The sequence below is a fragment of the Oncorhynchus clarkii genome, chromosome 19 (assembly GCF_045791955.1).
Source record: "Oncorhynchus clarkii lewisi isolate Uvic-CL-2024 chromosome 19, UVic_Ocla_1.0, whole genome shotgun sequence".
In the NCBI taxonomy this organism is placed as follows: Eukaryota; Metazoa; Chordata; class Actinopteri; order Salmoniformes; family Salmonidae; genus Oncorhynchus; species Oncorhynchus clarkii.
In genome coordinates this window covers 55,169,396-55,195,468 of record NC_092165.1, presented here as the reverse complement: position 1 = coordinate 55,195,468, position 26,073 = coordinate 55,169,396, and the positions used below count along the sequence as shown (strand labels likewise).

Sequence of the window (26,073 nt, the reverse complement as noted above, 5' to 3'; positions counted from 1 at the left end):
AGTGTGAAAACTGAGCCAATGGGAAAAATGAGAACAGTGAATTTAATGAACAACCCCACCGGGACAAAGGGGACTTTCTACTGGCATCAAGGCCGGAGCACAGAGCTAGCTGAGAAAAAAATAATACTCATTTCAAAAGCTGATGAAATCCGGGGGGATCCACCGCCAGACTGAATCTGCCGCTAGCGAGAGCATAACAAAGCTAGAGCGCGGGAGCGTGCAACACAAGCATGTCCCTGCCAGAGTGTCTTCAGACAAGGCAACTCGTATTGCATGGGAGTAAAACGGCAGCTGCAGAACAGAGAGGAAACGACAGGTAGACTAGTAGTTAAGAGCGTTGGGCCATTAAATGAAAGGTCGCTGGTTTCGAATCCAAGAGCCGACTAGGTGAAAATCTGTCGATGTGCCCTTGAGCAAGGCACTTCATTGTAGTAAGTCTCTCTGAATAAGAGTGTCTGCTAAATGACTAAAATGTAAAACTAAACCTGAGCCAGGAAGAGGATGCTGGGGAGATGAGCTAAAATAAAAAATCCTTGTCCCCCTTGCCCTTTGTTAGCACATTAGTCCTGTTCAGCTGTCAGGTCATAAGGTCACACCCATAACAAGCCTGTTTTTCAGCTGGATACGACATATTTACCTTTCAACAAGTCCTGACCGTGGCTCATCGAAGCCGCGTCCAAAAACCCAGGGTAAAACAAGCTGCCCTCCTGTCCGGGGCTAAAGGGGCCGCCGCCCAGGCCCCAGGGTCGCTTACCTAGAACCCCACTGTGGTCGATGGGGTACTCCAGCAGGGAGGTGGGCGCCAGGGCGTACGGGTAGTCGTACGGGGAGGCGTAGAGGATGCCGCCGTCCGGCGAGGGAGGCACCAGGGTTGGGGTGCCATTGGGTAACATGCCCTGCATTTGGGGTTGTCGGATGATGTTCATGATGGGGGGCCCTGCCGGTGTGGGGGGCCTCATCTGTTGATGGGGGGCCATCAATTGCCCCTGGGGGGCCTGCATTAGACGGGGGCCCTGAGCGGCGGCGGCCGCCGCTGCAAGAGAGAACGCAAGGGGGTCTGCCATAAGAAGAGTAAAAGACAGAAAGACAGAGATACAAGACAAGGGGTAGAGATGGTGGTGCGGTGGACCAAAATCACAGGTGGAGAAGCGAGAGTTGGAAAACACAAAAAGTAGGAAAAGGGGGGAGAAGGTGGGGAGGGGTGAAAAAAAAGGAAAATTAGACCATGCAATGATCACAGTGAGCCAGCAAACAAAAAATTAAGTAAACAAGAAAATAATAAAAGAACCCCATACCAAACTATAAAAAGCGAAAACACTGCATTCAACACCAATGCACAGACCATATTAAGCATACCAATCACCATGACAACTACGAGTTCATGTACTGCTGACGGCACAAGCCAACAGAAATGGAGCCGGTGGCCATGGAGAGGAGAGATGGCGTGAACGTTTCTGATAAGGACCAATGGGAGGATCACGTCAATCCCCTACAAATACAATCCAGTCTATTGGACGACTCTCTGGGCCAATGAGGCCCTGCTTTGGACAGGCTAGTTGAAATCTGCCAGACTATAAAAACAGTTCTGATGCCCTCCACTCCGCTACATGACCGTAAGACCATTTTGGTTGGCTGACAAAATAAATCGCCGAAAGATTTTTCTAATTGTTTAGCATTTGGAAATGTTCTGACATGGTGAACATCACAGACAGCGGGGGCGGTTGGATCAATGTTTTACATGTGACTCGGTGACTAATTCATGCTGAGTATCGCAGGTCTGGCAACACAGTTGAGAAAACCAGACACTGGTCCAGACATTGGTGTTAGAAACCAATGTCTGCCAAGTCAAATCATTTCACATTTTACAAATTACATTTTTATTTCAAAACAAGCCATTCATTTTTGGACTGAAAAAATGCTCAAAACATTACTAATACCATGATAATAATAATAATAATAACAACAATGCAAACAGTAAATTGTGACAAATTTCAAGCAGCCATCAAAGAGACATGAAAGTGCAGAACTGCGGGAACTCTGGTGGGATGAACCCCAAAGAAATAAACACTTTGGAGATGGGAAAACTAAAGTGTTTGTAACAGATGCGTGAACTACGTCATGCAGAGATGAGCGAGTGATTTCTGCAGTGCGCTGAAGGCTTATAGCAGCCACCCCGACATTGCAGCAAACTGTGATTGCATCCATATGGGAGGGGGGAAAAGGGCACATCGAGAAGAACCAGCGGGAGGAAGAGAGGGGAAACCGATCTACTTGAATACGGGTGGTTTTAGTAGGTGGGTCGGAGATCTTGGACAACATTTCAGAGCAAAGTGCATAAGTTTATAAAATAAAAAAAAGCACTAAAATGACAAAACATGAGGCAGAGGCACACAGTTAACTGTATATCGTGAGCATCTATTCTTCCCTGTGGTTATTGTGAGGTTCTAAGTGGTTATTGTGAGGTTCTAAGTGGTTATTGTGAGGTTCTAAGTGATTATTGTGAGGTTCTAAGTGATTATTGTGAGGTTCTAAGTGGTTATTATGAGGTTCTAAGTGATTAATACAATAACAAATGGATTAAGACGATTAATGATAAGCGTTGGTGTGTAACATTAGTCAATGCGGATCCAAACAGGACCTTTGTGTAGTGTGTGTGTGGTTGTAAAGCGTACGTGTCTTGATGTTGGTGTCTCGGTACGTCCCGTTGAGAATGGCCAGCTCCATCAGCTGCATCTTCTTCAGATTATCCTCTCCTTCCGCCTGGAACAACAAACAAATCATCAGTTAACAAGTCCCGTCAGTCATGTCAAGACATGTTACTGTGCTGTGTCCCTATTGCAAGTGGGGGGGGGGGGGGGGGGGTACATAATGACAGATGTCCAGAGGTGTAAACATTAGAGGACACCTTTTGAAACGAAAATGAGTTTCTATTGAACAAATTCAGGTTGGCCCCTTCCTGTTCCGTTCGGTTCCTAATGAATAAACCCTGGCTACAGCTAGTTCTCCATGAGCACGTTGCATGAGAGAGGAAGGTATCGAGAAGAGTTACAACACCATGGTCATGTTGCATCATCTCATTTTGTTGCTAAATCGCTGACAGATATTAGGCAGGGGAAAACGCATGCATAAACCACTGCCTTATCAGCGAGATAATTACTGAGAAAAATAAATCTCCCCCTTGTGCACAATCAAATGTGCAATAAAAGCCCAGCTAATGTCAGTCCTGTCAATTAATGTTTGGATAAATAAATACATACATAAGCAGTGTCACTGTCATTATCCCCCAAATTAGGCAAGTTCAATTATTCATGGAAAGCAATTAAGTTAGCACCCGTCTCCGAGCCCGCCTTCCCCCACGAAGCGGCTAAACACTCCATAACCATGACAACAAAGTAGAAACCCAGTGCTTTTCCAAGTAGATCGTAATAAAGAAGGACCGGTGTGATTGCAGCAGACAGCGAGATAAACGAGGCTTCAGACAGACAAGGCTGCTGCAAACAGACAGACAAGGCTGATTTGAGTTGGGCTACAGACAGACAAGGCCCCCCAGACCATACTTACTTTCTGGTAAATTTCCTGAAATTTTCCCTAGGAAGTTAACCTTTTTGGGATAGGGGGCAGCATTTTCACTTTTGGATGAATAGCGTGCCCAGAGTGAACTGCCTCCTACTCTGTCCCAGATGCTAATATATGCACATTATTAGTAGTATTGGATAGAAAACACTCTGAAGTTTCTAAAACTGTTTGAATGATGTCTGTGAGTATAACAGAACTCATTTGGCCCTGTCCGGGGGTGTCCTCGGATGGGGCCACAGTGTCTCCTGACCCCTCCTGTTTCAGCCTCCAGTATTTATGCTGCAGTAGTTTATGTGTCGGGGGGCTAGGGTCAGTTTGTTATATCTGGAGTACCTCTCCTGTCCTATTCGGTGTCCTGTGTGAATTTAAGTGTGCTCTCTCTAATTCTCTCTTTCTCTCTCTCTCTGAGGACCTGAGCCCTAGGACCATGCCTCAGGACTACCTGACATGATGACTCCTTGCTGTTCCCAGTCCACCTGGCTGTGCTGCTGTTCCAGTTTCAACTGTTCTGCCTTATCATTATTCGACCATGCTGGTCATTTATGAACATTTGAACATCTTGGCCATGTTCTGTTATAATCTCCACCCGGCACAGCCAGAAGAGGACTGGTCACCCCACATAGCCTGGTTCCTCTAGGTTTCTTCCTAGGTTTTGGCCTTTCTAGGGAGTTTTTCCTAGCCACCGTGCTTCTACACCTGCATTGCTTGCTGTTTGGGGTTTTAGGCTGGGTTTCTGTACAGCACTTTGAGATACAGTGCCTTGCGAAAGTATTCGGCCCCCTTGAACTTTGCGACCTTTTGCCACATTTCAGGCTTCAAACATAAAGATATAAAACTGTATTTGTTTGTGAAGAATCAACAACAAGTGGGACACAATCATGAAGTGGAACGACATTTATTGGATATTTCAAACTTTTTTAACAAATCAAAAACTGAAAAATTGGGCGTGCAAAATTATTCAGCCCCCTTAAGTTAATACTTTGTAGCGCCACCTTTTGCTGCGATTACAGCTGTAAGTCGCTTGGGGTATGTCTCTATCAGTTTTGCACATCGAGAGACTGAAATTTTTTCCCATTCCTCCTTGCAAAACAGCTCGAGCTCAGTAAGGTTGGATGGAGAGCATTTGTAAACAGCAGTTTTCAGTTCTTTCCACAGATTCTCGATTGGATTCAGGTCTGGACTTTGACTTGGCCATTCTAACACCTGGATATGTTTATTTTTGAACCATTCCATTGTAGATTTTGCTTTATGTTTTGGATCATTGTCTTGTTGGAAGACAAATCTCCGTCCCAGTCTCAGGTCTTTTGCAGACTCCATCAGGTTTTCTTCCAGAATGGTCCTGTATTTGGCTCCATCCATCTTCCCATCAATTTTAACCATCTTCCCTGTCCCTGCTGAAGAAAAGCAGGCCCAAACCATGATGCTGCCACCACCATGTTTGACAGTGGGGATGGTGTGTTCAGGGTGTTGCTTTTACGCCAAACATAACGTTTTGCATTGTTGCCAAAAAGTTCAATTTTGGTTTCATCTGACCAGAGCACCTTCTTCCACATGTTTGGTGTGTCTCCCAGGTGGCTTGTGGCAAACTTTAAACAACACTTTTTATGGATATCTTTAAGAAATGGCTTTCTTCTTGCCACTCTTCCATAAAGGCCAGATTTGTGCAATATACGACTGATTGTTGTCCTATGGACAGAGTCTCCCACCTCAGCTGTAGATCTCTGCAGTTCATCCAGAGTGATCATGGGCCTCTTGGCTGCATCTCTGATCAGTCTTCTCCTTGTATGAGCTGAAAGTTTAGAGGGACGGCCAGGTCTTGGTAGATTTGCAGTGGTCTGATACTCCTTCCATTTCAATATTATCGCTTGCACAGTGCTCCTTGGGATGTTTAAAGCTTGGGAAATCTTTTTGTATCCAAATCCGGCTTTAAACTTCTTCACAACAGTATCTCGGACCTGCCTGGTGTGTTCCTTGTTCTTCATGATGCTCTCTGCGCTTTTAACGGACCTCTGAGACTATCAAAGTGCAGGTGCATTTATACGGAGACTTGATTACACACAGGTGGATTGTATTTATCATCATTAGTCATTTAGGTCAACATTGGATCATTCAGAGATCCTCACTGAACTTCTGGAGAGAGTTTGCTGCACTGAAAGTAAAGGGGCTGAATAATTTTGCACGCCCAATTTTTCAGTTTTTGATTTGTTAAAAAAGTTTGAAATATCCAATAAATGTCGTTCCACTTCATGATTGTGTCCCACTTGTTGTTAATTCTTCACAAAAAAATACGTTTATGTTTGAAGCCTGAAATGTGGCAAAAGGTCGCAAAGTTCAAGGGGGCCGAATACTTTCGCAAGGCACTGTATCAGCTGATGTACGAAGGGCTATATAAATCAATTTGATTTGATTTGATTTGGCAGGCAAAAACCTGAGAAAAAAATCCAACCAGGAAGTGGGAAATCTGAGGTTTGTAGTTTTTCAACCCAGCCCCCATTGAAGATACAGGGTGATATTAGTTATGTTTCACTTCCCAATGCTTCCACTAGATATGAACAGTATTTAGAACCTGTTTTGAGGATTCTACTCTAAAAGGAGGGGCTCATAAGGGCTCTTTGAGTGAGTGGTCTGGCAGAGTGCCACAGCCTCGGTCTGGCGCGCTCACGTGAAAGGTAGAGCGCGGTTCCACTTCATTTGTACAGACAAAGGAATTGTCCGGTTGGAACATTAATGAAGTTTTATTAAAGTTTTATCAATCCTAAAGATTGATTCCATACTTAGGTTGGCATGTTTCTACGGGCTGTAACGGAACTTTTGAACCTTTTGTCCGACGTTCGGCGAGACCTGAACGCGCTTTTGGATTTGTTTACCAAACACCCTAACAAAAGAAGATATTTGGAGATAACTGATGGACATTATCGAACAAATCAAACATTTATGGTGGAACTGGGATTCCTGGGAGTGCATTCTGATGAAGATCATCAAGGACAAGGGAATATTTATAATGCTATTTCTGAGTAATGTTGACTACCCAATATGGCGGGTATCTTTTTGGCTGCTTTGTTGTCTAAAGGCTGTACTCAGATTATTGCATGGTTCGCTTTCTCCGTAAAGTTTTTTTGAAATCTGACACAGCGGTTGCATTAAGGAGAAGTTTATCTAAAGTTTATTGTATAATAGTCGTATCTTTATTAATGTTTATTATGAGTATTTCTGTAAATTGATGTGGCTCTCTGCACAATCACCGCATGTTTTAGAACTACTGAACGTAACGCGCCAATGTAAACTCCGATTTTTTTGTTAGAAATATGAACTTTATCAAACAAAACATATATGTATTGTGTAACATGAAGTCCTATGAGTGTCATCTGATCATCAAAGATCATCAAAGGTTAGTGATGAATTTTATCTCCATTTCTGCTTTTTGTGACTCCTCTCTTTGGCTGGAAAAATGGCTGTGTTTTTCTGTGGCTTGGTGGTGACCTAACAATATCGTTTGTGGTGCTTTCGCTGTAAATCCTTTTTGAAATCAGACACTGTGGCTGGATTAACAAGAATTGTATCTTTAAAATGGTGTAAAATACTTGTATGCTTGAGGAATTGTAATTATGAGATTTTTGTTGTTTTGAATTTGGCGCCCTGCACTTTCACTGGCTGTTGCGGTAGTTGGGGAATTTCGCTTAAATTAATCAAAAAGTCAGTGAATTTTTTTATGGGATACACATAAGGCAATTCTTGTGACATATTTTGGTTAAACTATACCCAATTCAATGGAATTGCAACCTTCTGCATGCACAGCGCATTCTTCCATCACATGTACAGCTGAGTCTCAAGATCTTGCACACTGATGAGATGCTTTTGAGCCCACACTACTACACTGTCTGAGCCAAGTACTACATGCTTTCTGGTAAGTTTTGACCACTGGGTGGGGTGAATATATTTTATATGACATGCATGATTTGTTAACTAGTAAATAGTAGCCCACAGCAAAGTGTGTTTAAATAATTTCTAACTTGTTAACAATTTCTGCTAGTTAGTTTTTTGCACATACTGTGCCAAATCATATGTGAAGAATGCAACAAAGACGCAAAATCATCTGGCAAAGTGCATAAAATTCCCTCAGCGCTCACAACAAGCAACCTCTGACAAAACACCCTCTACTTCTATTTGAGGTGAAAATTATGAATCATACACCTTATCGAGAGCGACAGCTCATGGTCCTCCTGGAATCAGAATGTTTTTGACTCAATCGAGGGATGTAGTCAGAGAAATGCTGATGAATGTCTAGCTCGAGCTGTGCATGCAACTGGTCCACCTCTGATGCTCACAGACAATATGTATTGGAAGAGATTTCTGAATACACCCCTCCAACCAGACATGCTTTATCTACTCATATGCTGGATGCAGAGTTCAACAGAGTTCAAGTGAAGGTCAAACAAATCATCTCTGATGGGTGGTCGAATGTTCATGGACAAGGAATAATTAACTACAACATCTCCACCCCTCAACCAGTATTCTACAAGAACATGGACACAAGCCACAACAGACACACTACATTGCAGATGTGCTGAAGGCAGTCATCAATGACCTTAGACCACAGAAGGTATTTGCACTGTTGACAGACAATGCTGCGAACATGAAGGCTGCTTGGTTTAAAGTGGAGGATGCCTACCCTCACATCACAGCCATTGGTTGTGCTGCTCATATATTGAATCTGCTCCTCAAAGCCATCATGGCACTGAAAACAATGGATACACTCTACAAGAGAGCCAAGGAACTTGTTAGGTATGTGAAGGGTCATCAAGTAATAGCAGCAATCTACCTCACCAAGCAACGTGAGAAGAATAAGAGCACCACATTGAAGCTGCCCAGCAACACCTGTTGGGGTGGTGTTGTCATCATCTTGAAGTCTCTCCAAGAAAAGGCCATATCACAGTCTGCTGATGTGGACAGCCCCATCAAGAGGATCCTCCTGGATTAAGTATTTTGGGAGAGAGTGGTAAGCAGCCTGAAACCTATAGCAGTTGCCATTGCACGGATTGAGGGAGACAATGCCATCCTGTCTGATGTTCAGACTCTACTTGACTTGCAGATGTAAGAGAAGAAATCCGTACTGTCCTGCCCACCACTGTTGCTCCAAGCAGAGGAAAATGCAGTTCTGAAAAACATCACAAAGCATGAAGACTTCTGCCTGAAGCCCTTACACGCCGCAGCATACATGTTGGACCCCAAGTATGCTGGCAAGAGCATTCTGTCTGGTGCAGAGATCAACAAGGCCTATGGTGTCATCACTACTGTGTTTTGCCACCTTGGCCTGGATGAGGGCAAGGTTCTTGGCAGTCTGGCAAAGTACACTTCCAAGCAAGGGCTTTGGGATGGAGATGCAATATGGCAGTCGTGCCAACATATCTCATCAGCCACCTGATGGAAAGGACTTTGTGGATCTGAGGCTCTTTCCCCCGTTACCTCCATCATCCTCCAAATCCCAAAACATCAGCTGCCTCAGAGTGCAACTGGTCCTTGTTTGGGAACACACACACCAAAGCACACAACAGGCTGACCAATACAAGGGTTGAAAAATTGGTGGCCATCCGGGCAAATTTTAGGCTTTTTGAGCCTGACAACGAGCCATCCTCAACAAGGTTGGAAAGTGACAGTGAAGAAGAGTCCTCAGAGTGTGATGTTCTAGCGGTGGACATTGAGGAGGTCCAGGGAGAAGACATGGAAGCCTGAGAGAAAGACAACCAAAGCTTTAGTTTTTAGACTATAATTTTACAGATGTACAGTGGGGCAAAAAAGTATTTAGTCAGCCACCAGTTGTGCAAGTTCTCCCACTTAAAAAGATGAGAGAGGCCTGTAATTTTCATCATAGGTACACTTCAACTATGACAGACAAAATGAGAAGAAAAAAACACTTTTAAAAAATCACATTGTAGGATTTTTAATGAATTTATTTGCAAATTATGGTGGAAAATAAGTATTTGGTCAATAACAAAAGTTTCTCAATACTTCGTTATAAACCCTTTGTTGGCAATGACAGAGGTCAAACGTTTTCTGTAAGTCTTCACAAGGTTTTCACACACTGTTGCTGATATTTTGGCCCATTCTTCCATGCAGATCTCCTCTAGAGCAGTGATGTTTTGGGGCTGTTGCTGGGCAACACAGACTTTCAACTCCCTCCAAAGATTTTCTATGGGGTTGAGATCTGGAGACTGGCTAGGCTACTCCAGGACCTTGAAATGCTTCTTATGAAGCCACTCCTTCAGAGGAGGAGCCTCTTAAAGAAGAAGTTACAGGTCTGTGAGAGCCAGAAATCTTGCTTGTTTGTAGGTGACCAAATAAATTAATTAAAAATCCTACCATGTGATTTTCTGGATTTTTAGTAGTGTAGTTGAAGTGTACCTATGATGAAAATTACAGGCCTCTCTCATCTTTTTAAGTGGGAGAACTTGCACTATTGGTGGCCGACTAAATACTTTTTTGCGCCACTGTATGTTGAAAACATTTTTGGGAGATGCGATGGATCATTGGGGATCATTCAATATTCCCTTTCTTTTGCTGTTTAATGAAATCCTCCCATGTGAAGAGTAAACTCATTTAATTAAAGTTCCATTCGTAACTAAATAGTTTTAATTATATTTCTATTGGAAGGATTTAATCATTTGCAATTATGTCGACTTATAAGGTAAAAGGTTTCTGTTTCTATCTCCATATGATATGGTAAATATATCCAATGCAAAAAAAAACATCTACATTTAAATGGTATTAATATTAATTTGCATATATTTCCATTAATCCCCATATATTCCCTTTAATTCCCACAGAATATTCCCCTAAATGTGCAGCCCTACTTCAGACAGACAAACGCTTTACAGACAGGGCTCCAGACTAACATTTTCCCCTGGCGGTACTGGTGCCAATAACTTTTTCAGTTGGTGGCACCAGCTCATGATTTGGTCACGCCAATTTTCCTCAGAGGAATCAGGCAATAGGAAAAAAAACAGTTAAATCACGCTATAAACTCATTCACTGTGCTTTACACTGTAACAGACTAGTGAGATGGTAGACTACTCAAGAAATACGTTGTTTCATCTAACATGTCCAGCAAGAATGCACGATTCATGATATTTTGATGTGATGTGCAACCTAATCCAGGGGGAGGTCATACCAAGGATCATTTGCTATTTGATTTTGAATTTTAAGACCCCTTAAAGCAGGGGTGTCAAAGTCAAATGGACGGAGGGCCAAATAAAAAAATCAGCTACAAGACGAGGGCCGGACTGTTCGAATGTTCATTGAAAAATTTTTAAATGACGCATATAGTCTAGTGAACCTAATTGAACCTACTGAAAACCTAACAAATATATTACAATATGATCAGATAAATAAAGCAATATTTTCTTATGGCTCTGTCAGTAATCTTTAATTTTCAACAGACACAAAAGACAAATTTCCTTTATATAAATATCCCCATAACATGAACATTAAATGAAAGAAACCGGTATTCAAGGCACCATCAGTAGACTATATTTTCTATTTTAGCAAAAGTGGGCTAAATTTACTTCAAAGAAAAAACAATAATAGCAATTTTCTATCATCCACTCAACTGAAATATTTTTAAAATATAATTGGATTGAAATACAAAAAAATAAAGTGCAAAAATCTATTAATCAAAAACAACACTTTGTTTAAGGAGAAGTAACATGCAGTGAAAACAAATATTACATTTTAACTTTTAAACTTGAACTGAGTAAAAACTCTAAATATGTGATTGCACAGTAATGTTCACTTGTTTGAGGTTGAGGGTGATACTTGGTGGTGTCCCATCTTTTCCACAAGTTCATCAATGTTCGGGGTAAGGCTCTGAGCTGAAGAAATCCTCAGAATTGAGTGGAGGTGTTCAGCAGTAAGTCGACTTCTGTGTGATGTTTTGTTCAGGTTCATCAAAGAAAACAGTTGTTCACACAGGTATGTGCTGCCAAACATAGACAACGTTTGAGCAGCCTGGATGCGCAGCTGGGGCATTGTGCCGGGGAGGAAACGGGCGAACTCCGCAGCACCCACTGCCGCATATTTTGCCCTCAGTGCATCATTGCATTGGAGGTCAATCAACTCCATTTGGAGGTTTGGTGGTGAGCTTTCCACGTCAACAGCAAATGGGTTACCGAGCAGTTCCAACCTGCTTTTTTGTGCTTCAAAGTCAGCAAATCGGCGTCGAAAGTCAGCGGCAAGCATACCTATTTTATCAGCCAACTGTGTGCTCGGGAACGCACTGGTAGAGAGCTTCTCTTTCATGGTCTGGCAGCTGGGAAAGTGGCTCAAATTTTCTTTCCGCATCTGCGTCTCCCACAGAGTCAGTTTGGTTTTAAATGCCTTCACTGTACTGTACATATCAGAGATGACACGATCCCGACCCTGCAGCTGCAAGTTTATTGCATTCAGATGACTCGTAATGTCACACAGAAAAGCCATTTCACACAGAAACATTTCGTCTCGGAGTTGTGTTGTGTCTTTCCCTTTGCTGTCCAAGAACAGACAAATCTCCTCACGAAGCTCGAAACATCTTTGAAGCACCTTTCCCTGGCTTAGCCATCGCACCTCTGTGTGATAAGGCAAATCACCATGCTCCGTTTCTAACTCCGTCAGAAATGCCTTGAACTGGCGGTGATTCAAACCTTTGGCTCTGATAAAGTTAACTGTGCGCGTGATGATGCTCATTACATGCTCCATTTTCAAGGCTTTACCGCACAACGCTTCCTGGTGTATGATACAATGATAAGCTGTCAGCTCACCTGTCGCGTTTTCCTCTTGCATCTTTTCCCGTATCTTCGCCACCAGTCCGCTCCTGTGTCCACACATCGCAGGTGCTCCGTCGGTTGTCAAACCCACGAGTTTTTCCCAAGGCAGCTCCATCTCATTTACACATCTTGACACCTCTTCATACAAATCATGCCCCGTAGTTGTGCCATGCATAGGACGTAAAGCCAAAAACTCCTCTGTCACGCTTAGGTTGGAGTCCACTCCGCGGATGAAAATTGACAACTGGGCAATGTCAGAAATGTCGGTGCTCTCATCCACAGCCAAGGAATATGCAATAAAATCTTTTCCCTTTTTCACAAGCTGCTCTTTTAGATTGATGGACAACTGGTCTACTCTCTCGGCAATGGTGTTTCTGCTCAGACTCACATTTAAAAAGAGTTGCCTTTTTTCTGGGCAAACTTCGTCACAAACTTTAATCATGCAGTTTTTGATGAAATCCCCCTCCGTAAATGGCCGGGCTGATTTAGCGATCTCTTCTGCCAAAATAAAACTGGCCTTGACAGCAGCCTGGCCTTGTGATTTGGCTTTTTTGAACAGAGCCTGTCGAGATTTGAGGCCTCGTTTTAATTCCTCTGCCTTTTGTAGCCTTTGTTCCATGTCCATATTCTTGTTTTTGTCCGCGTGTTTCGTTTCATAATGTCGTCTCAGATTATACTCTTTCAGTACCGCCACACTTTCTCCACACAGAAGACACACAGGTTTTCCAGCTACCTTCGTGAACATATACTCCGACTCCCACCTTGTTTGAAACCCCCGGTTCTCAGTATCCACCTTCCGTTTTGCCATTTTTGATGGGTATCTGAAAGTTAATTTTACTGTGATGCTGACGACTGCTGTGCCAATAAATATTGAAATGAAGCAGCCTACTGCTCGGTGCGTCACCTTTGCATTGTGGGAAATGTAGTATTGGTGCGTGTAAAAGATCTGCGGGCTGCCGGCTTGCTGCGGGCCGGTTCTAATAATAAATCAAGATCATCCCAGGGGCCGTAAAAAACCTTCTTGCGGGCCGGATGTGGCCCGCGGGCCTTGACTCTGACATATGTGCCTTAAAGTATCCCAAAAATATAAAAATGATTTGATGAAAAAATGTTTTGGACCTTACTGCTATTAGCCCATAGAAACGTATTGAATAACAGATTCACTACATGGAACAACAGATAGTCCCCCGCAAAGAAAATCAAAAGGAAATTGGTTCTGAAGAGTCTGTCCGACATCAAATCATTTCTATAACTAAGAGCATAGTATTTGGCACAACTCATTCTTTAAATTCTAGACCTCAGCTGAATCTGGGAAAGAATGGTGTGGCTGTTGAACATGTTGAGGAGACTAAATTACTTGGCATTATCTTAGATTGTAAACTGTCATGGTGAAAACATATATATTCAATGGTTGTAAAGATGGGGAGAGGTCCAGCTGTAATATATAGAGATGCTCTGCTTTTTTGACACCACACTCCAAAAAGCAAGTTCTACAGGCTCTAGTTTTGTCTAATCTTGATCATTGTCCAGTCGTGTGGTCCAGTGCTGCAAGGAAAGACCTAGACTGACTGCATCACTTCTTTTTATAAAGAAACATTGATGTGTTGAAAATCCAAAATGGTTTGCATAGTCAACTTACACACAGCTCTGACACACACACTTACCCCACCAGACATGCTACCAGGGGTCTTTTCAGAGTCCCCAAATCCAGGACAAATTCAAGAAAGCGCTCAGTATTATATAGAGCCCTTATTGCATGGAACTCCCATCTCATATAGCGCAAGTGAACAGCAAACCTGGTTTCAAGAAACAGTTAAAGCAACACCTCACGGCACAATGCCTCTCCCCTATTTGACCTGGATAGTGTGTGTATTGATATGTAGGCTACGTGTGCCTTTCATTTTTTTAATGTAGTTCTGTCCTTGTCTATTGATGTTCTGTATTATGTAATTCTGTATTATGTCATTCTGTATTATGTGATGTGTCGTGTGGATCCCAGGAAGGGTAGCTGCTGCTTTTGCAACGGCTAATGGGGATCCTAATAAAATACCAAAATACCAAATCTGAGAGATATAAGATCAGGAAAAATGTGTTATGTATTTAACCCTTATTTGTGTCACTAAACAGTCTCCATATATACCTTCATACGTGTATTGAGAGTCCTGTGGGCATCGTAGAACAACCAACATGTACGTGTTCGGGAGAGTCTCACCTTTCCACAGATGGGTCATATTAGCGTGTAGCCCAAACTGTTCAGAGACTACAGACAGAAGTTGGCAGATCAGCTGTACCGACTTCAGACAAGTCCCAAGACGCTTGTGGGGGTCATAGAGCAAAACGGAGAAAATCATTGTTTGTGTGAGTCACATCTTTCCATGGAGGGGTCATAGCAGTTAACCCACTGTTTCCCGGGATGTCCATTAAGGCAGCCCTCTACACCTCTCTGATTCAGAGGGGTTGAGTTAAATGGGGAAGACACATTTCAGTTGAATGCTTCAGTTGTACAACTGACTAGGTATCCCCCTTTCCCTTAAATAGTGTAGGCCAAACCCTTCGGACGCTACAGACGATTTTGTGAGAATAATGATTTTGGGGATGTCTCATCGTCTGACAAACACCTCTCTAGCGCTGACACCTTTCACCGCAGATGCATAAGTGTTACATAGGCAGATGCAGTGGATTGAGATGAATGCAATACAAAAAATATCTCTAGCTTTAAACTGACAGGATTATATGGGATTTTTTTTATTATGCCAATTAGATTTCCGTGGTGGGGCGGACTAAGGTTGATGACAAATAAAAATGATACCCACAGAAAGCTGAGAACTGTAGTTGCTTCCAAAACGATGTATTTCCAGCAACGGCGAAGATGCATAAAGAAATCAGAGACCAAGGCTCTAATGTAAGACCTCCTCAGAGACAGGAGGATACCAAGGCTCTAATGTAAGACCTCCTCAGAGACAGGAGACCAAGGCTCTAATGTAAGACCTCCTCAGAGACAGGAGGAGACCAAGGCTCTAATGTAAGACCTCCTCAGAGACAGGAGGAGACCGAGGCTCTAATGTAAGACCTCCTCAGAGACAGGAGAAGACCAAGGCTCTAATGTAAGACCTCCTCAGAGACAGGAGGAGACCGAGGCTCTAATGTAAGACCTCCTCAGAGTCATCATTCCCACGACTCTGTACCTACTCCTGAGCATTCAGCTAGCTCCACCACTACCCACGAGCATTCAGCTAGCTCCACCACTACCCACGAGCATTCAGCTAGCTCCACCACTACCCACAAGCATTCAGCTAGCTCCATCCCAACCCCCGAGCATTCAGCTAGCTCCACCACTACCCCCGAGCATTCAGCAAGCGCCACCACTACCCCCGAGCATTCAGCTAGCTTCATCCCAACCCCCGAGCATTCAGCTAGGGCCACCACTACCCCCAAGCATTCAGCTAGCTCGATCCCAACCCCCGAGCATTCAGCTAGCGCCACCACTACCCACAAGCATTCAGCTAGCTCCATCCCAACCCCCGAGCATTCAGCTAGCTCCACCACTACCCCTGAGCATTCAGCTAGCGCCACCACTACCCCCGAGCATTCAGCTAGCTACATCCCAACCCCCGAGCATTCAGCTAGCGCCACCACTACCCCCAAGCATTCAGCTAGCACCACCACTACCCCGAGCATTCAGCTAGCACCATCCCACTACCCCCGAGCATTCAGCTAGAGCTACCACTACCCCAGAACAATCAGCTAGCGCCACCACTACCACAGAGCATTCAGCTAGCGCCACCACTACCACAGAGCATTCAGCTAGCGCCCCCACTACCACAGAGCATTCAGCTACCGCCCCCAATACCACAGAGCATTCAGCTAGTGCCACCACTACCACAGAGCATTCAGCTAGCGCCCCCACTACCACAGAGCATTCAGCTAGTGCCACCAACTAACCCAGAACAATCAGCTAGCGCTACCACTAACCCAGAACAATCAGCTAGCGCCCCCACTACCACAGAGCATTCAGCTAGCGCCCGCACTACCACAGAGCATTCAGCTAGTGCTACCACTAACCCAGAACAATCAGCTAGCGCCACCACTACCCCCGAGCATTCAGCTAGCGCCACCACACTACCCCCGAGCATTCAGCTACCGCCATCCCACTACCCCCGAGCATTCAGCTGGCCCTACCACTACCCCAGAACAATCAGCTAGCGCCACCACTACCACAGAGCATTCAGCTAGTGCCCCCACCACCACAGAGCATTCAGCTACCGCCCCCACTACCACAGAGCATTCAGCTAGTGCCACCACTACCACAGAGCATTCAGCTAGCGCCCCCACTACCACAGAGCATTCAGCTAGCTAAATCCCAACCCCCGAGCATTCATCTAGCGCCACCACTACCCCCAAGCATTCAGCTAGCGCCACCACTACCCCCGAGCATTCAGCTAGCACCATCCCACTACCCCCGAGCATTCAGCTAGAGCTACCACTACCCCAGAACAATCAGCTAGCGCCACCACTACCACAGAGCATTCAGCTAGCACCATCCCACTACCCCCGAGCATTCAGCTAGAGCTACCACTACCCCAGAACAATCAGCTAGCGCCACCACTACCACAGAGCATTCAGCTACCGCCCCCACTACCACAGAGCATTCAGCTAGTGCCACCACTACCACAGAGCATTCAGCTAGCGCCCCCACTACCACAGAGCATTCAGCTAGTGCCACCAACTAACCCAGAACAATCAGCTAGCGCTACCACTACCCCAGAACAATCAGCTAGCGCCACCACTACCACAGAGCATTCAGCTAGCGCCCCCACTACCACAGAGCATTCAGCTAGCGCCCCGACTACCACAGAGCATTCAGCTAGTGCTACCACTAACCCAGAACAATCAGCTAGCGCCCCCACTACCAGAGCATTCAGCTAGCGCCCCCACTACCACAGAGCGTTCAGCTAGTGCTACCACTAACCCAGAACGCTAGCGCCACCACTACCCCCGAGCATTCAGCTAGCGCCACCACACTACCCCCGAGCATTCAGCTAGCGCCATCCCACTACCCCCGAGCATTCAGCTAGCGCTACCACTACCCCAGAACAATCAGCTAGTGCCCCCACTACCACAGAGCATTCAGCTACCGCCCCCACTACCACAGAGCATTCAGCTAGCGCCCCCACTACCACAGAGCATTCAGCTAGTGCTACCACTAACCCAGAACAATCAGCTAGCGCCACCACTACCACAGAGAATTTAACCTTTATTTAACTAGGCAAGTCATTTAAGAACAAATTCTTATTTACAATGACGGCCTACCAAAAGGCAAAAGGCCTCCTGCGGGGACGGGGTCTGAGATAAAATAAAATACTATATAAATATAGGACAAAACACACATCACAACAAGAGACACACAGCACTACATAAAGAGAGACCTAAGACAACAACATAAGGCAGCAATACATGACAACACAGCATGGTAGCAACACAACATGACAACAACATTGTAGCAGCACAAAAACATGGTACAAACATTATTGGGCAAAGTCTACAGCATAAAGGTTATGAAGGTAGAGACAACAGTACATCATGCAAAGCAGCCACAACTGTCAGTGTCCATGATTGAGTCTTTGAATAAAGAGATTGAGATAAAACTGTCCAGTTTGAGTGTTTGTTGCAGCTAGTTCCAGTCGCTAGCTACAGCGAACTGAAAAGAGGAGCGACCCAGGGATGTTTGTCTTTGGGGACCTTTAACAGAGTGTTAAAGGTCTAGCATTCCACTAGTGCCACCACTAACCAAGAGCATTCAGCTAGTGCCACCACTAACCAAGAGCATTCCACTAGTGCCACCACTAACCAAGAGCATTCAGCTAGTGCCACCACTAACCAAGAGCATTCAGCTAGTGCCACCACTAACCAAGAGCATTCCACTAGTGCCACCACTAACCAAGAGCATTCCACTAGTGCCACCACTAACCAAGAGCATTCAGCTAGTGCCACCACTAACCAAGAGCATTCAGCTAGTGCCACCACTAACCAAGAGCATTCAGCTAGTGCCACCACTAACCAAGAGCATTGAGCTAGTGCCACCACTAACCAAGAGCATTGAGCTAGTGCCACCACTAACCAAGAGCATTCCACTAGTGCCACCACTAACCAAGAGCATTCAGCTAGTGCCACCACTAACCAAGAGTGCCATCACTAACCAAGAGCATCAGCTAGTGCCACCACTAACCAAGAGCATTCAGCTAGTGCCACCACTAACCAAGAGCATTCAGCAGTGCCATCACTAACCAGCTAGTGCCACCACTAACCAAGAGCATTCAGCTAGTGCCACCACTAACCAAGAGCATTCAGCTAGTGCCACCACTAACCAAGAGCATTCAGCTAGTGCCACCACTAACCAAGAGCATTCAGCTAGTGCCACCACTAACCAAGAGCATTCAGCTAGTGCCACCACTAACCAAGAGCATGGGCCTGGATCCTAGTAGGACCCAGGCCCATTCAGTTGCTATTTCAACAACCTCCCCAGCCTCAGAGGTGGTGAGATACTAGGCCTGCTGAGCAGAATGCCTAATTAGCTATGTTCACAGAGAATGGCTAACGCTAACATGGACTCCTCAACCTGGAAATGGGCTTAAATCACTGCTAATTAGCTGTTTAAACGCTCCACACAGAGCCCACTCAGAGGAACCATTTAGGCCTTTTTAGCTTCTTAAAGACTTGCCAGAGGTGGTTGCGGTAGAGTGAACATCTTTAGCTGCCCATTCTATTAGATCCTCCGTCGTCTGCCTGCCTTCCCTGTTTACCATCACTAATTCAATCAGATCGTGACCCTAACCACCTTCTAGACAGCTTCTCCCAAGTCTGAGAACATTTTCGCAAATTATTCTCATGAAAGGGACAGCTGGTTCTCTTTCTCGATGCTCGCTTTTTGGCCCCGATCTGTGTCAGCCAGTTTGGATCTGAGCCAAGGCTGATGTTAGACCAAAACATTTTTACAAAATAAGAGACTAAGCCAAAACGGAGACAGTCACAGCAAGGTTGTGCCGAGTATTCGGTTGCATTTCAGTGACAAAAACGAGTTTCTACAATAGCATTTATGAGGAGCCAGACATCCCACGGCAGAGTAGAATCTGACCCTGGCTCAGTTGTTAGAGAAAGGAGTCCGTATTAACAGAGACCCATATAAAAGTCTGTCTGAAGCGCCTGCGAAGTTACCCTCCATCCCAAACACAAAGGCCTACTGTGTGTTTTGCCGGTAACACATTTATAACGCTGTTACAACACACCGTTTAATGTACAAACTGGAGAGCGGATAGTGCTTGGCGGGTGAGATTGAAGAACCACTGGGTGTTTTCCCCTTGCTGCTGACGTGGCTGACCTTTTTAAATGCAGGTCCAATAATGAGAGTTGGAAAAAAGGTGAGAGGCTGCTAGTTGTTTTCCCTTTCAGGGGGAGGAGAGGCATGGCTGGTTTTCCTAGGTGTGTGTGTGTGTGTGTGTGTGTGTGTTTGTTGTGCTTACAAACAAAGCGATTGAGCTGTGGCTAAGAGGGAGTGGGCGGTCATCGGGCCGGGACTCAATTAGCACAATGCATGCTGCAGGATGTGTGCAAGAGAGTCACACGCAGATAGGGACAGGAAAGGGGGCTGTGGATGATGGATTTGGAGGTTGGGAGGGTTAAAGAGGCTCCTGGGACTGGGCTGTCACTATCAACATCTCTCCAGCTCTGCTGTTGTGAGGGGTGCAAAGCAACATAGAGGGAAGGGTATACAGATGCTGCTAGGAAGGTGGTGTGTGTGCAGGAGAGATGAAAACAGAAAGTGTGGTGTGTGTGTGTGGAGGCAAACAGAAAGTCAACTCTGGGCAGGCACACCCCTCAGGAATCCAGCTGACACAGCTCTTCATAGCAGTCTGTTAGAAAATCTCCCTAACAGCCACATGGAAGCAGATCAACTTACTCCACCCCATTAGTCCCTTCAGAAACAACACAAGGCAGTGATTATGTTGTGTACATTAATGAAACCCCATTACAAATAGGACTTATTAGTATACTAATGGTTGTATTGATTGATTTGAGAGCTGGATCACACTAAGACTACAGACAGTGGGCGTCTACTGTCTGCTACTATCTAGCAGTGGGTGAACTTTGACAGGACGGAGACTTTCCTGAAGACTGAATGTATGTTTCATGTTGCCAGGCTGAGGGGACTAGAGATTACCTTGATGTCCATGTGACCATAGAGCCATCACAATTAACACAATCCTGAGTCGGCACAGTGTGTGTGTGTGTGTGTGTGTAAGGGGAATCATCTCTGTCTGAGAGGGAACGGGCTGTCTGATTCCCGAGAGAAAAGATGCATGGATTACAAACACCGAGGACAAGGAGTGAAACTTTCCCCCTTTACCGTCACAGACAGACAGAGACACTCACTGTGTAGCAGCTAAAGACACTGAGTACACCTGCTCTATTCACAGTTATCAGATTCAATCAATGAGGCCTATGTGTTAAATCTGTGGAGAGGTAGAAGCTATCGGGGAGGATGGGGATGACAGACAAGTTGTCCCCCTGCCTGCCTGACAGCCCAACGGATGAGGTTACCTGAGGCGTCACAAATCACACTCATGTTCTCACACACAGTCTGACAGAGAGGGAGTGAGCGAGGGAGAGAGAGGAAGAGAGAGCGAGAGGTAGCCAGGGAGGGAGGGTGCGAGAGAGCGAGGGTGCGAGAGAGAGAGGAATCGAGGGAGCGAGAGAGAGAGGAAGCGAGGGAGCGAGAGAGAGAGGAAGCGAGGGAGCGAGAGAGAGAAAGAGCCCGAGAAAGAGCCAGAGCCAGAGCCAGAGACAGAGAGAGCGCGAGAGAGAGAGAGGAGCCGTAAGCACAAACAATGACAAATGACTCCTGGAACATCATAGGACTGGAAAATCCCACAAAAATGAAACAAGATTTCAACACGTTCAAATAAACAGTTTTTGCTAGTGGTGATTTGTGTGGACAGTTTGGCTGTAGCAACAGATGGGTGTATCATAATGTTTGGAAAGCCACACCCTTGTCCTATCCCTCACTCGTTGTCCCTCTCAGATAAACAGACCAAGGTGTCCTGACCGAGTTGGGTGTGTTTGCTCACGTTTGCCATGCCGACTCAAAAGCGTTTGCTAACGTCTGGCAGGGGCCCCTGCTTTCGTGACATACAGCAGAGGGAGGGAGACAGAGTGGGGGAACAGAGAGAAAGACAGGGAATGTAGGGAGAAAACAATCCCTTTCCCCCCAGTGGGCTCCTCCGTGCTTTTCTTCCCTGGTCTAAGCTGCCAGTCATAACGTGGAGGGGAGAAGCTGGGCGCGGGTCAGGTTGCCTTCCAAACATCTCCAATTACCACAAGTGTAAACAGAGACTGGTCAGGGAGGCTTTGAGGCAGGGAGAGAGAATGTAAGGGAAAGTAGAGGAACGGGAAAGGGCGTATCTGGGGAGTGCGTTGAGGTACTAATGACTTCACATTGAGCATGAGGGGGGTGGGGTGCCTGAATACGGGCAGCTGTTTTTTCTCATCTTTTCCTCCCCAAATTCCTCCCTCCGTCCCATCCCTCCCAAACTAACATCTGGAGAATAGTGATTACTCTAGTCACCGCGCCAAGACAACTTATCAAGAACTCACCAGGCTATAGAGAGACCCGAGAGAGAGAGAGAGATCCCGAGAGAGAGAGAGAGAGAGAGGGAGAGCGAGAGACAACCACCGAGGGAGAGAAGGCACCCGGCTTCACCCTAGTAAAATCTGAAGTGAAATGTCTACTGTTTGCTGATGATCTGGTGCTTCTGTCATCAACCAAGGAGGGCCTACAGCAGCACCTAGATCTTCTGCACAGATTCTGCCAGACCTGGGCCCTGACAGTAAATCTCAGTAAGACCAAAATAATGGTGTTCCAAAAAAAGGTCCAGTCGCCAGGACCACAAATACAAATTCCATCTAGGCATCGTTGCCCTAGAGCACACAAAAAACTATACATACCTTGGCCTAAACATCAGCGCCACAGTTAACTTCCACAAAGCTGTGAACGATCTGAGAGACGAGGCAAGAATGCCATTCTATGCCATCAAAAGGAACATAAAACTCAACATACCAATTAGGATCTGGCTAAAAATACTTGAATCAGTCAGAGCCCTTTGCCCTTTATGATTGTGAGGTCTGCTCACCAACCAAGAATTCACAAACTGGGACAAACACCAAATAATGCATGCAGAGCAGAATTAGGCCGATACCCACTAATTATCAAAATCCAGAAAAGAGACGTTCAATTCTACAACCACCTAAAAGGAAGCGATTCCCCAACCTTCCATAACACAGCTATCACCTACAGAGAGATGAACCTGGAGAAGAGTCCCCTAAGCAAGCTGGTCCTGGGGCTCTGTTCACAAACAAACACACCGCACAGAGCCCCAGGACAGCAACACAATTACAACCAACCAAATCATGAGAAAACGAAAAGATAATTACTTGACACATTGGAAAGAAATAACAAAAAAAAAATGAGCCAACTAGAATGCTATTTGGCCCTAAACAGACTACAGTCGTGGCCAAAAGGTTTGAGAATGACACAAATATTAATTTTCACAAAGTTTGCTGCTTCAGTGCCTTTAGATATTTTTGTCAGATGTTACTATGGAATACTGAAGTATAATTACATGCATTTCATAAGTGTCAAAGGTTTTTATTGACAATTACATGAAGTTGATGCAAAGAGTCAATATTTGCAGTGTTGACCCTTCTTTTTCAAGACCTCTGCAATCCGCCTTGGCATGCTGTCAATTAACTTCTGGGCCACATCCTGACTGATGGCAGCCCATTCCTGCATAATCAATGCTTGGAGTTTGTCAGAATTTGTGGGTTTTTGTTTGTCCACCCGCCTCTTGAGGATTGACCACAAATTCTCAATGGGATTAAGGTCTGGGGAATTTCCTGGCCATGGACCCAAAATATCAATGTTATGTTCCCCGAGCCACTTAGTTATCACTTTTTCCTGATGGCAAGGTGCTCCATAATGCTGGAAAAGGCATTGTTCATCACCAAACTGTTCCTAGATGGTTGGGAGAAGTTGCTCTCGGCAGATGTGTTGGTACCATTCTTTATTCATGGCTGTGTTCTTAGGCAAAATTGTGAGTGAGCCCACTCCCTTGGCTGAGAAGCAACCCCATACATGAATGGTCTCAGGATTATTTACTGTTGGCATCACAGGACTGATGGTAGCGCTCACCTTGTCTTCTCCGGATGCCCAATCCCTGTACCTTTTGCAGAATATCAGTCTGTCCCTGATGTTTTTCCTGGAGAGAAGTGGCTTCTATGCTGCCCTTCTTGACACCAGGCCATCCTCCAAAAGTCTTCCCCTCACTGTGCGTGCAGATGCACACACCTGTCTGCTGCCATTCCTGAGCAAGCTCTGTACTGGTGGTGCCCCGATCCCGCAGCTGAATCAACTTTAGGAGACGGTCCTGTCGCTTGTTGGACTTTCTTGGGTGCCTTGAAGCCTTCTTCACAACAATTGAACCGCTCTCCTTGAAGTTGTTGATGATCCGATAAATGGTTGATTTATATGCATAAAATTACTGGCAGCAATATCCTTGCCTGTGAAGCCCTTTTTGTGCAAAGCAATGATGAAGGCACACGTTTCCTTGCAGGTAACCATGGTTGACAGAGGAAGAACAATGATTCCAAGAACCATCCTCCTTTTGAAGCTTCCAGTCTGTTATTTGAACTCAATCAGCATGACAGAGTGATCTCCAGCCTTGTCCTCGTCAACACACACCTGTGTTAACGAGAGAATCACTGACATGATGTCAGCTGGTCCTTTTGTGGCAGGGCTGAAATGCAGTGGAAATGTTTTTTGGGGATTCAGTTCATTTGCATGGCAAAGAGGGACTTTGCAATTAATCTGATCACTCTTATATATATTTATATATATATGCAAATTTCCATCATACAAACTGAGGCAGCAGACTGTGAAAATGTATATTTGTGTCATTCTCAAAACGACTGTACACAGTGGCAGAATACCTGACCCAAATTTAAGGAAAGCTTTACTATGTACAGACTCAGTGAGCAAAAGAAAAGGCCAACCAGTGAAGAACAAACACCATTGTAAATACAACCCATATTTATGCTTATTTATTGTCCCTTTTGTACTTTAACCATTTGTACATCGTTACAACACTGTATATATGCATAATGACATTTGTAATGTCGTTATTCTTTTGAAACTTCTGTGAGTAATGTTTACTGTTAATTTGTATTGTTTATTTCACATTTGTATATTATCTACTTCACTTGCTTTGCCAATGTTAACATATGTTTCCCATGCCAATAAAGCGCCTTGAATTGAATTGAGACACAAACCCACCGAGCGAGCGAGTGAGCGACACACACAGAGAGACAGACACACACCCCGAGAGAGAAAGAAAGAGAGACACACACACACCCCGAGAAAGAGAGAGGAGACCGAGACACCGAGAGACGGCAAGAGGGAAATTGGACATTTGTTGAAAGTTGAAAACACCAAAAAGTAACCAAATAAACTGGAAAAATAGAAAACACGTTCAACCCCTAGGGTGTAAAAACAGAGCTGAAGAATACAAAGCAGAGAAAGGCCAACTAAAGCTTCTACTTCCAATCAACCAACTACTTACAACACACAGACAAGAAACATGAAAAAGTCCTGTGATAAAAGTATCATTCAAGTGAAAAGCGGAGAGAAACTACAGTTTAGTCCCCACTTCAAATCGTGCCGCACAATTCAAAGGCAATTTTCCAACACTCACCGTTCATCTCCCAATAGACTTACGACGCAATCGCCTGCAACAATACTCTGTACTGCCCATCTAAACCAAACCCTACATTCACTCACAGAATGCTGCTCAGCTCTTTCCTTTTTAAAAGACATGTCAGTAACTTAGCCTAGCCCTAGCTACATTAGCAATGCTAAACACCCTAGTTACATTAGCAATGCTAAACCCCCTAGCTACATTAGCAATGCTAAACCCCCTAGCTACATTAGCAATGCTAAACCCCCTAGTTACATTAGCAATGCTAAACCCCCTAGCTACATTAGCAATGCTAAACCCCCTAGCTACATTGGCAATGCTAAACCCCCTAGCTACATTAGCAATGCTAAACCCCCTAGCTACATTAGCAATGCTAAACCCCCTAGCTACATTAGCAATGCTAAACCCTAGCTACATTAGCAATGCTAAACCCCCTTGCTACATTAGCAATGCTAAACCCCCTTGCTACATTAGCAATGCTAAACCCCCTTGCAGTCATTAGAATCAACCCAAACCAGTTAGTCAGATTATAAACTCAACCCAGAGGTGTTCCGCCCCACCGCTTCTGATCCAGACTCCAGTCACATGTTTCAGTGACTAACTTTTTGGAGGGAAAGTTGTGGTTTGGCAGGCCCCGTCACTGTGCAGGCTGGATGTATGGGGCTTATTAGGAGCTTTTATTGGGCCGGAGAGGGCAGCCTTGGTTCTCAGCAGCAGCCCCATCAATATAATGCAGTGCTCAGGGCTGCCTGACATGCAGACAGTGGCTCGTTACCAAGGTAGAATTTGAGGAGAGAAGAGATGTTTTTCCCTTTACTGTCCCCACCACACACACACACACAAGAGAGAGAGCAGTTCTGGATAGGAAACTGGAAAGTTTGGCTACATCCTGGTATATA

At 45.0% G+C, this 26,073-nt stretch overlaps 1 protein-coding gene across 4 annotated transcripts in view; it reads right to left on the bottom strand.

Moving 5' to 3' along the window:
* Positions 1–26,073, bottom strand: part of LOC139375387 (protein quaking-A-like) — a 131,356-nt gene that overhangs the window by 7,965 nt on the left and 97,318 nt on the right. The window contains exons 5-6 of one of the 4 annotated variants that reach the window (XR_011627788.1): positions 2,673–2,760; positions 755–1,033 (exon numbers count right to left, since the gene is read on the bottom strand). Coding sequence is in view for 3 of the 4 variants with exons in the window: in XM_071117119.1 (XP_070973220.1) it covers positions 638–1,057; positions 2,673–2,760 (508 nt within the window). In the remaining variant the exon portion in view is untranslated. Of the gene's footprint in view, positions 1–637; positions 1,058–2,672; positions 2,761–26,073 lie in introns of all 4 variants that reach the window. The other 3 variants (XM_071117119.1, XM_071117121.1, XM_071117120.1) reach the window with 3 other exon arrangements.